The sequence below is a fragment of the Trachypithecus francoisi genome, unplaced genomic scaffold, assembly GCF_009764315.1.
Source record: "Trachypithecus francoisi isolate TF-2019V2 unplaced genomic scaffold, Tfra_2.0 Lachesis_group6, whole genome shotgun sequence".
Lineage (NCBI taxonomy): Eukaryota > Metazoa > Chordata > Mammalia > Primates > Cercopithecidae > Trachypithecus > Trachypithecus francoisi.
The window spans coordinates 122,465,781-122,476,880 of NW_022681471.1; the positions used below are offsets into that span (position 1 = coordinate 122,465,781).

Consider the following 11,100-nt stretch of genomic DNA (forward strand, 5'->3'; position numbering starts at 1 on the left):
CTACACTCCAGCCTAGCAACAGAGCGAGACTCTATCTCAGAAAAAAAAAAAATCAGCACAACCAAGGTCAGTGGCAAATTACTGTTCAAAGCTCTTTAAATATATTTTTAAAAACATATTTAAAATTGTGATGTCTAACATGACATTCACATGTTCAAAGGGACCCCAAAACCAGCATGTTAAATGAAGTCTCGACTGGGCATGGTGGCTCACACCTGTAATCCCAGCTCTTTGGGAGGCCGAGGCAGGTGGATTGCTTGAGCTTGGGAGTTTGAGAGGAGCCTGGGCAACATGGCAGAAAAAAAAAAAAAAGAAAATTGGCTGGGCATGGTGGTGCATGCCTGTGGTCCCAGATACTCGGAAGGTTGAGGTAGGAGGATCTTGAGCCTGAGAGGCGGAGGTTGCAGTGAGCTGAGATTGCGCCACTGCCCTCCTGCCTGGGTGACAGAGGGAGACCCCATCTCAAAAAATAAATAAATAAATAAATAAATAAATAAATAAGTAAAATGAAGTCTCCATCAAGTAAGGGGAGAAGTGTATATTAAAGCCCTAATATGTGTCTAATACTATGCAAGGCGCTTTGGGGCACAGAAGGAAGAGTGCATGGTGTATGCACACAATGAATGTAGCACGCACCAGCCCTGCCTACAAAAGTTTCAGAAGCCAGGAGCAAAGATGGTACTAGCACGACAATGTGATTAGAGAAATAAAATGCTATGCAAGTGTCCAAGGAAAATATAAACTAGGTAAATACAGGTCTTAGAAACATATTTTCTTCCTAGCTTGCTTTGCTGTACATCTCTGCCTTACATTTGTAATTTCACCCCTTCTCATTTCATACAGAGAAAACCTAGTTAAGTCCCAAATTGGTGTGTTTGATTCTCTTAGATTGCAGTGTAAGCCACTCTTGAAAGCGTAATCTAAAAGAAAGAATTTGGGGAGTGTGGAGTGCGGAGGGTATTTTTTCTTATTTTCTTGCTAGGCTAGTGAAGGCTACTGGGTAAATGAAGCACTGAGTGCTTTCAACGTTCTTAAACAATGTTTTAAGTTTACATTCTTGAACAAAGAAAGACTCAAGATTTTTTATTTTGACTTTTTGTCTTTAATGTTGTCTCTAAAATGCACTGTTCTTTCTAGTAAGCACAAAATTGACCCCATATGTTTAGAAAAAAATGCAAAAATATTTTCTTTTTGTCTCTTGAGGAATTAGATGCTTCTTTAGGGGAAAATAAACAGACCTTCCTTGTGCATTTAAAAGAGACAATACCTGATTCTGACTATAATGGGTCTCTTACACAGCCGAGAGACTCAAGGTTTGTTAAGATTTTGAATCCCCCCTCCCCCCATACACACTCAATCTTTGCATACACAGCCCAAAAGCTGTGTTGTTCTCCCAAAAGAATAAAAATAGCTTTAAAATTCCAACCACTGGAAGGCTGGAAATGTGGCTGTGAAGGTTGACAAATTTGCGAGATTTCAAAATGAAGCCAGCTCAATCTCAAAGGTCCTTTAGTTAGTCTCTTTTTATTTCCTTTATTTTTGCTTTGTCTTGATCAATTCAAAATTTGCAGAAATCCCAGACTAAACTGCGTGACCTTCAGGGCTTACTTAAGCTACCTTGGCCTGTTTTCTCCTGTGGGGAAGAGAAACAGTCATAGGGTCTCCTTCAATCCCAACATTCTCTCATTCTAAGGGTAAACCTAATGTCCCCTTTGTATCTGTGAAAAATACTGTGGACTCCCAAGTCCTACGTAGCAGGAACATATATCCCCACAATGATTCATAAATATCCCCAGCCCTTCTGGGAAGAATCTCTCTTGGGAAAAACAAAGAATCCCCCGTCAAAATTTAGAAAATAAATAAATGGAGTCTCTCCCATCCCCAGGAGCAGCAGTTAAGTGTATAGAGTGTGATATGGGTAGAAGCTTCTGAATTTCCCCATTCCACACGTCAAGCAGCCTGAATTCAATCTTTACCAGATTTTTTATTTTATTTTTATTTTTTGCTATGTTTTCGCTTTCTCTAGGAGAGAAAGGCCTTCTATTCCATGAATCATCCCTTTTCGTAAATGTTCCTTCTTCAACTGAGGAACTCTGGAGCTGTGTTCATTTCTTAAAATCTTCTTTCGTCTTTGCATTGCTTGAAAAAGGCACACAGCAAAAACCTACGTGGGAATGGTTTCTCTTTGCGCCTTGGGCATTTGCACTGTGCGCACACCCTTCCTTATAGGCAAGAAAAGAAAACTGCAGGGCTCCAGGCCCGTCTCCATCTTGAGATGGCTCCAGAGCCTTTGTGCTTACGCCTCTCTTCACCCAGCTGAGCGGGCTGTGGCGCTTCAGGTTTTGCAGCAGCCTCTGCAGCAGCGGGTACACACCCCTTCCCTTGCAACGCAGAGCAAGGCTTCTAGCCTGATGGTCTACTTGATTGTCTAAACCACAGGTAAATGGTTTCCTGTGCATTTCTCAAAATAAGTGTTGAGCAAAGGAAATGAAAGCAACCAGTTTAATAGTGATCAACAATTTTCCCTACCCCTCTGCTTCAAAGAGGGTATTTTCTTAAGTCGGTTTTGAGAGAAAAATGTTTAACTTCTTGGACATTTGCATTGTAAAATTTAGCTTTGCAGAGCATTCAGTGAACTAAAAGCCTTCTTAAATGCTGTTTCGTCTTAATAAAATTGGTGCTTATTTAAAAAAAATTCTCCACCCTTCCCTACAGAACCGAGGAATCCATTAAGGACCTTATAGAATGAGAATGGCAAATCTTTTTTAACTCTTAAAAAATTGATGTTTCCATCTTTCCGCACCAAGGACTTTACTTTTACCCATCAGCGAAAATAACTTCCGATGATTGAGAAGTTATCAAGGACTTAAAGACCTAAATGTGAGTCAATTAATTCCTGCTGGATTTAAACTTAGTACAAATCTCACCTGTGTCCTGCTAGTGTCCTTTAAACCCAAAAGATCGAATAAGTATCTTTTAAATCCAAAGATTATTCAAACTAAGAGGGCTCAATAAATTTAAAATCATGTTCACTAATGGTTAACTGTATTCATTAAAGCAATTTTAAGTATTGAACTCTAATATAGAAACCGGCCATTAGAAAATGAGTAAGCAAAAGTCCTAAATTACTTAACGCAGCTGCTAAAAATGTAATTTTTACTCGTCTATGTTAATACTAGCACTTGGTTAAATAACCAAGTTCAATTTGATGCCTGAAATAAGTCACTGTGCTGTAAATTATCACCTTCATTTTCTTGAGCACGTGCAATAAATGCAATGTCAGCTTATCAAAACCCATAAGAATTGCAAATATATTTTTATTAAAGTTCTCATACAACTCATACTAGGAATTCAATCAGCCTGAGAAAATGATCACCTAGTATAGACAAGGTATTTTGCATACCTGGGTGAAACCCATTTCTATGCCATAAGGGAATTCATCCAGTCACCAGATGCTTGTCCCTCCCCAGTGGACCAAGAGGTAGGCCTCTTTGCAAAGGTTTCATCCACGATCCTTCCAGAGACCAAACAGACACACCAGCTAAGTTTTTAAACTTTTTATTTGCATATTAAAAAAATTGTGCATTCCGATAATTAAAATCATTTGAACAAAAAAAAAAATGGCACTCTGATTAAACTGCATTACAGCCTGCAGGACACCTTGGGCCAGCTTGGTTTTACTCTAGATTTCACTGTCGTCCCACCCCCACTTTTTCCACCCCACTTCTTCCTTCACCAACATGCAAGTTCTTTCCTTCCCTGCCAGCCAGATAGACAGATGGGAGAGGCAGGCGCGGCCTTCGTTGTCAGTAGTTCTTTGATGTGAAAGGGGCAGCACAGTCATTTAAACTTGATCCAACCTCTTTGCATCTTACAAAGTTAAACAGCTAAAAGAAGTAAAATAAGAAGGCAATGCTTGTGGAATGTACAGTGCATATTGGCGGCGCACGCCTCATTACGATTCGCCTGCTTGCTTCTCCTGTTCAATCGCTGTGACCAGAAAAAAAAAAAAAAAAAAATGGAGGGAGATGATTAAAGGATTCAGTACAGACTACTATAAAGGGCTTTCATTTAAAGCATCTTTTCAAATCAAACATTCTGCAAGGTATTCCATAATGGAATAAAATATGTATATTGAATATACTAAATAGAAGTACATTTTAATGGACAAATGTGTTTTTATATTAATATGGCATATTAAATATTCCATAACTAAATTACTAAAGCCCTTTGTTGGCTGCAAAACCATTTTTAATTAACCTTTGCAAGCCACATTCATCAGCTGTCGGCTCTTCCCCCGCACTCCCCCCTCCCGAATTCTTCCCGCGGCCCCTCCCAGCCTCCCGCCCTCCCACCGGCCGCTCCCACCCAGCCTTTCTAAAGATGGGGGTGGGTCGGAGCTTACTTTCTTTGGAAGGCAGTGGATTTTTCTCTTGCGTCTCTGTCTTCTTCAGTTTCGACTTATCGAATTTCTCGATCTCAGCCATATCGGGTTTGTCAGACATGGTTGCGGAGGAAAAGCTGCAGGGAACAAGCCAAGAACGAGCGTGAGGAAGAGCCACCCACCCCAGTGTCTCTGGGCTGGGAACTGCGCTTCTGCCCTGCGACCCGCAGCCTGAAAACCCTTCTCGCCCTCCTTCCGCTGCCGTTCCACACTCACGAGCTTCCTCTTTCTACAGAAAAAGGGGCGACACCCCCCGCGCCCCTCCTCCCCATATTTCAAAACGCTGGGGACCAAAGAGGGCGGATGCCTCTCAAAGCCGAATCTTGCAGAATAAAAGAAATTGACCAATGCGAATTGTTCATTACAGCGTTTAAAATTAAAGGCTGGCTAGGACAAGGAAATAGGAAAGCCACTTCCGAATTCAAGTGGGAAAAATCGGCAAGAATTCTTAAAATGGAACCCAGGTAGCAAAAGCGTTTCCTTTTTCTAGCCGCGGCCTCTCCGCAAAGGATGCGGGCCGGATCTGGCTTTCTTGTCCTCTCACAAAGGCGGCGGCCGCGGCTGGAGCTTTCGACCACCGCCCTACCCGCTTCCTCGCCCGCGCCACAATGCAGCCCCGCACACAAAGCGACTGCCGCGCGCCCCGAAGCCGGTCTTGCCTGCTCTCCCGGCAATTCGGCATCCCTGGCACACATGTCTCTGCAAGAAGGACTGTGAAAATGTCATAGCACAGCCCCACCGCCGCCAGGCTGCACAGATGCAGCCCGCGCAGCCGTCCGAGGCTGGGAGGAGGCTCGGGGCTCGGGAGATGAACCTCAGAACAAAGGACCTGTCTGTTCTCCCCCATCTCAGCCTCCCAGGCAACGCACAATACCTTTGCGGGCAAACACTAAGAAATTTCTTAAGGTCCCCTCCGAGCAGCACGGCAAAACGCCAGTTTTTCGGTTTTGTTCTTAAATCATCGATTTTCCCACCCCATTACCCAGCATCTAGGGTGTTTCGCATCCCCCCAGCTCCCCAAAGCAGCCTTCCCCGGGAGAACCACTCCGGCTCGGCTTTAGGAAATGCCTTCACAGGGAAGCGGATGATGAAAGGGCGAGCACCGTGGGAAGGGGACTGAGGCAGGAAGGCAGGAGGAGGAAGGAGGCAGGGGCCCTGGGGCTCACCGGAGCGAGGCGCACGAAAACGAGCGAGGTCTGGTCTGCGCAGTGGCCACCACCGAGTTGTCGGGTGGGGTGCGGCGGGCGCCGCTTTATGGGCGCTCCTATGTAAATGAGGTGATGTCACCCGCCGGCCCGCTTAACTCCTTCGCGCCGCGTCTCGGAACGGCATCCGGAGGCCTGCCAGGCTTTTGGGGAGCCCTACCCCCACCCGCGGTCCACTAGTGCACCCTAACCACAACATGGCGAAAAAAATAAATGAGCAAAGCACGCTCCAACACTTCCTTCATAACACATTTTCCCCTTTTACGTTTATTTCATTACGATGAATTTTTGCAACAGCAGCGCAAAAATTGCTCTTGGGGACCAGTGCATAATAACTAAGGGTCGGGGTGGCACCTAGGGTGACAGGCATTCTTTTATTGCGAAACTGCCTTTGTCTACTGTGGACATCTCCACACAAGGGCGCGGGGTCTCGCTGGAGAGGCTGGCCGGCTGCAGGGGTACGATTCCTGTGACTCAGCTTTCAGACCAGTGGAGGGCATGCGCCCCACCCCGGGCCTCTTTGTCTTCCTCGCTGGCGTTCCTCTTGCCTTGGGTGGGACGTAAAGCACCCTTAAGTGATTTTAAAAGAGAAAGTTTCATCACTGTAACATCCATATTGTTTCATCAGCATAATTTTTGTGAGCACTCAACAGTAATATTTGCTGGGTGTAGGGTAATTTGTCTGGAGTTTATAGGGTAAAACACCTCCCTCTTAGCAAAATAAGTCAAGCTCAAGCTCTGCCATTGACTTTACTGCCTGGCAATGAGGAAGTTATTTACCTTCCTCTTCCTTATTTTCATAAATTATAAAAGTGATGGCTAAGGAGGCCTGCATTGAATTCCAAAGACGACAGTTACATTATCTCTAACGTCTTAAGGTGAAATTCAAAAATCAAATTATATTTTCAAGGGAGCGTTTCCAGCACTAGAACATCTCTGAAGTGCATCTGCATCTGGAAATATAAGAGATTCGGGTAGAGGGAAGCAGTTTTCAAAATGGCACCTGACTCTGAATACCAGTGACCCACTTGCTACTGAAAATTAGTTACAAATACCATGCCACGCGCCTGCAAATGGCGTGTGAAAGGAAAAAGACTCGCCGGTTATAAAGAGGCCTAGCTGTGATTATTTCTAAGAAACAAGGCAGTGTGCAAAATATTCCTTCTCCTTTTCCGTGTCCTGGGGAAATGTTTCTAGAAACCCCTTGCTAATCATTTTTATGGCACAGGCTTTTGTCTCGCTGGGGATTAGAGTCAACCTTATATATAGACCCTTGAATGCCACTGCCAGCAGCTCGGACTTCCCCGTTTCTTCATCTACTTGACTTCCTTTTTCCTGGGGAGGAAGGAGGTGGGGGTGAGCAGGGGCAGGTGACCGTCTGGTTCCCTAGTTAACGCTCTGCTGGGTGGCTGCCTTCCTGGCCTCCGAATGGGGCACTGGACCTGTTCGTGCATGCACCGAATGTCACCTGTCTGGTATCAGTCCCCCCGCCCCTGTTCCATGTTGGGAGTCCACTTCATCGTTGAAACACAGAAAAGATCTTGCAGAGTGCCTTTAGCTGGCAGCTGCTGTTGCACCGACACCGTTTCCGCAGGTTCTGTGATTCCATTTCCCCTCACCCAGCTGCTGTCGAAAATCATTTCTTTCCTCCCAATGTCTCCTGATGACAAAGGAGTGCCACTACCTTCTCCTGGCTTCTTCTCCCAAGGGCCTTTCCTCAGAGTTAGGCCTCACTGAAGCAATTCTCCAAAGGAGATGGACGAATGCAAACTTGGAAATGTCTGGAGAAGTTTTCCAGTGCAGTAGCAAGCAGCCTTCCACTGTGCTGAGACACTGATAGAGGGGCAGGTGGGAACAGGGAGGAAGAGAAAGAGATGACTGCTTGAAGGAAAAGAGTTCCCATGATTGGGATTGACCTGCAAACGGGTCAGGAGACAGAGAGAGACAGAAAAGGGAAGGGTGGTGCAGATACAAGGAAATGCAAACCATAGGAATATTCTTAAAAGTTGCATGACTGGCCATGTGAATGAATCTTTCTGTGCTGGAGTTTTCTCATCTGTAAAATGGGTTCATTGCAACATGGACCTCACAGGGTTGTTGGGAGGATTAAATGCTTCAGACAGTGCATGACAATTAGTAAGCTCTTTCTATTGTTATTATTCATATTATTTAGGATGGAAGGTTGAGGAAAAATAATAAAATAATTGTCTTAGTGTTTAGAATTAAAAATTTTAGGTGTCTTGATATTATTTCTCCTATACAGACATTTATATATTATTATATATTATTTCTATATAATTAATATGTATGAATATATATTATTATTTTCGCTTACAAAATATTGATAGAAGATCTTTTGGTAGTTCTATAGCAAATACAAAATGACGACTCCTGTCAGTTGATACTTTCTAAGAGTCAGGCATTGTAACAGAAGTTTTACATTTGTTTTTCCTTTCTTCCCCACCGCCTTTCCATAAGAAGTTTCCAGATGGGGAAACTGAGGCTTAGAAAGCCATCATTGGTTACATCAGCTGGTAGCCACTCTGTTGTATATGCCAAGAGCATACAAAAGTCCTCCCTGCATCCTCTTAGTCTGTACCCGAGAATCACCAGAAAGAGTGTGAGGAGCTAGGCTGTTGTGCTTTCCACAGTGTCTGGTGGATAGTAGTTGCTCAATAACAGTTCTCCCACTGCACTGAATTGATTTTCTTTTCTTTTCTTTTTTTTGAGGCAGAGTCTCCCTCTGTCACCCAGGCTGGAGTGCAGTGGTGCGATCTCGGCTCACTGCAACCTCCACCTCCCGGATTCAAGCCATTCTCTGCCTCAGCCTTCCATGAATTGATTTTCTTACATGAGGGAGGTACTTGAACTCAGGTGTTGAACCTGTGACTCTAATTGCCTCGCTTTCTTCTCCCCAGATAATTAAATCCATTTAGTCTTAATGTTCTAGATGTCAGAATGTTCCAGGATCATTCCTGCCCCAGGCAGTTACATTTATAAGTCTGTTAGTATGTGCCGGGCACAACTACCATTGAGGTAGGAGTTTTCGATACCAATTAAAAAGACAGAGGCATACAGGGGCAAAAGAACTGCCTACAACAGGTGCAGATGTTCCCAGTGAGACCCACCCGCCCCCCCCCCAAAAAAAAGGCCTTGGGTGACTCCGGGTTGTATGGTGCACTCTGGCCTTGGGGCTCTCCAGTGAAAGATAAGTAGAGTCCACTTTGCCCCTGTCCTGTCTTCCTCATCTCACGGGCCACAGCGCCCCATGAAAAATGTGCCAACACTGCCTACATTGAAAGGCGGTTCCCCTCCAACCCTGTGCCCGGTGGAACCCGGAAAAGGTGTCAGGGGATGCAGTTTTATTTTGCTTTCCAGGGCGGTCCTGCGATAGAGTCGTAGCTATTTCTAACCGTGGAGAAGTTGGCTAGAAGTCTGAATTCATGAAAATGAGTTATATTAGTTTGAACCTAATTAATTTTGTGCCAAGAACTTACCAGAAGAAGAGAAGAAAGAAGAGGAGGGAGGAACAGAAGAACAGGAACAAAGCTGAGCTCCCAACTCTTGCTTTCTCAAGCCCAGATCCCTTTGTCTGAGTTTCAGGGCCTCCTATCATCTGCCCCACCTGCCTGCACCCCACGTTCCCCTGTGGCCCCTGCAGTCTCCAACTCGTCTCCCTTACAGCGGAGCCCTCCTTCCACTGATTGGAATCTAAATCCCCTTAAAGACACAGCCTAAGTACCCCCGTGAATAACAGGAAAAGGAAAAGAGAAAGGATATTTAGTAGACTAGCTATATCTTGTACCTTCAGTTATAAGCCCTTTTAAACAATATCTGATTTCGTTCTCACCCTATGGAGTGAGTAGTAATATCCCCGTTTTACTACTAAAGAAATTGAGGCTCCGAGAATTAAGCAATTTGCTCTTAATCAAAAGTCCAGGTCTGTCTACCAAGTCTTTCCACTGAGGCCTATCTCTGCCTTTTCTTTAGTTGAAGTGTCTTTCTCCAGGACTCCCACCCAGAACGGCCCCACATGGTGCAAAGAGAAGGGCGAGCGGGGGTAGCAGGAAAGCAAAGAGGAGTGAAAGAACACCCTCGCCTGTGCTTAGTGCAGAGTGCCGTGCTGCTAATTGTCCTGTTTGCTTTATTGATCCAATGGAAACTTTACAGCCAAAAGAAATGTAAAAGGGGATCTCATTCAACCCAGTTTCCCTTCTGTGGCTTGAATTTTCCTCTACAACATCCCCTCCAAGTGGTTACTCAGCCTCCACACAGCCAGGGAACAATACAGAAGCAAAGAATCTTCGAGTTAACGCAGGGGGCAATGAGTAGCTTAGCTTGGCAGGCACTTGCATAAAATGAGAGAAAGTGACAGGAAAGAATGCTGGGAGCCAGGCAGGGGCCAGGTTGTAGAATAATGATAGTAACAATCATGGCTGTAACCATAGCAGTAATAACAGCAAGTGCTTTCTGAGCGCTTTCCATATACTGGGGAGCTTTCCATGTAGTATTTCTTGAATCCTCACACAATCCTATGACAGTGGCACCGTTATTTTCCTCATTTTGCAGATGAGGGAATCCTAGAGGGATTAAATAACTTCCCCAAGAAAACACAATGCAAGACAAAGATAGGATTTGAACTCAGACTGGCTGGCTCAGAAGCCGCCTCATTTAAACACTACTCTTCTCTAGAATCCTAACGCCTTTTAAAGACTTTGTTCCATATGCCAGATAAGGGTAAAGTTATATTCTGTCTCAATCAACTGTCTAGCTTTTTCATCATGTAGATGTTTTTTCTCTTTTTCTTTTTCTTTTCTTTTCTTTTTTTTTAAGAAACATGTTCTCTCTATGTTGCCCAGGCTGGTCTCAAGTTCCTGGGCTCAAGCAATCCTTCCACCTCGGCCTCCCAAAGTGCTGGGATTACAGGCGCGAGCCACTGCACCAGCCTACATCATGAAGACATTTAAACACAGATATCGTAATAATGTTATATACGGTGAAATTTTCCCTGCCCCAATTTTCAAATTATTCATTACAGAAATTCAGTCTGCTCTTTTTCCTCCTCCTGCATGGCCAAGGCACTGGCAATAAAGATAATTTGTATCCTGAACCATTGGTAGTTTTCCTCAGCTTTTCACTACTTCAATGTTTTTCTTTCTTTTTTTCTTTTCTTTTTTTTTTTTTTTTGCGACGGAGTCTTGTTCTGTCACCAGGCTGGAGTGCAGTGGCACAATCTCAGCTTACTGCAACCTCCGCTTCCCGGGTTCAAGCGATTCCCTTGCCTCAGCCTCCTGAGTAGCTGGGATTACAGGTGCCCACCACCACTCCTGGCTAATTTTTTGTATTTTAGTAGAGACAGGGTTTCACCATGTTGGCCAGGATGGTCTTGATCTCCTGACCTCATGATCCACCCGCCTCAGACACCCAAAGTGCTGGGATTACAGGCGTGAG

General features: G+C 44.6%; 1 protein-coding gene across 1 annotated transcript; it reads right to left on the reverse strand.

Moving 5' to 3' along the window:
- Positions 1 to 3,542: 3,542 nt before the first annotated feature.
- Positions 3,543 to 5,726, reverse strand: TMSB4X (thymosin beta 4 X-linked). The gene is made up of 3 exons (XM_033201638.1): positions 5,611 to 5,726; positions 4,406 to 4,521; positions 3,543 to 3,990 (listed from the first exon to the last, which is right to left on the reverse strand). The coding sequence occupies exons 2-3, from the start codon at positions 4,503 to 4,505 to the stop codon at positions 3,956 to 3,958; spliced, it is 135 nt and encodes a 44-aa protein (XP_033057529.1). The 5' UTR covers positions 4,506 to 4,521; positions 5,611 to 5,726; the 3' UTR covers positions 3,543 to 3,955.
- Between the last annotated feature and the right edge of the window lie 5,374 nt (positions 5,727 to 11,100).

Coding starts and splice junctions, on each gene's coding strand:
- TMSB4X (XM_033201638.1), bottom strand. CDS start 4,505: ATGTCTGACAAACCCGATATGGCTGAGATCGAGAAATTCGATAAGTCG. Junction 3,991..4,405: donor TCCACTGCCTTCCAAAGAAA/GTAAGCTCCGAC, acceptor TTCTGGTCACAG/CGATTGAACAGGAGAAGCAA.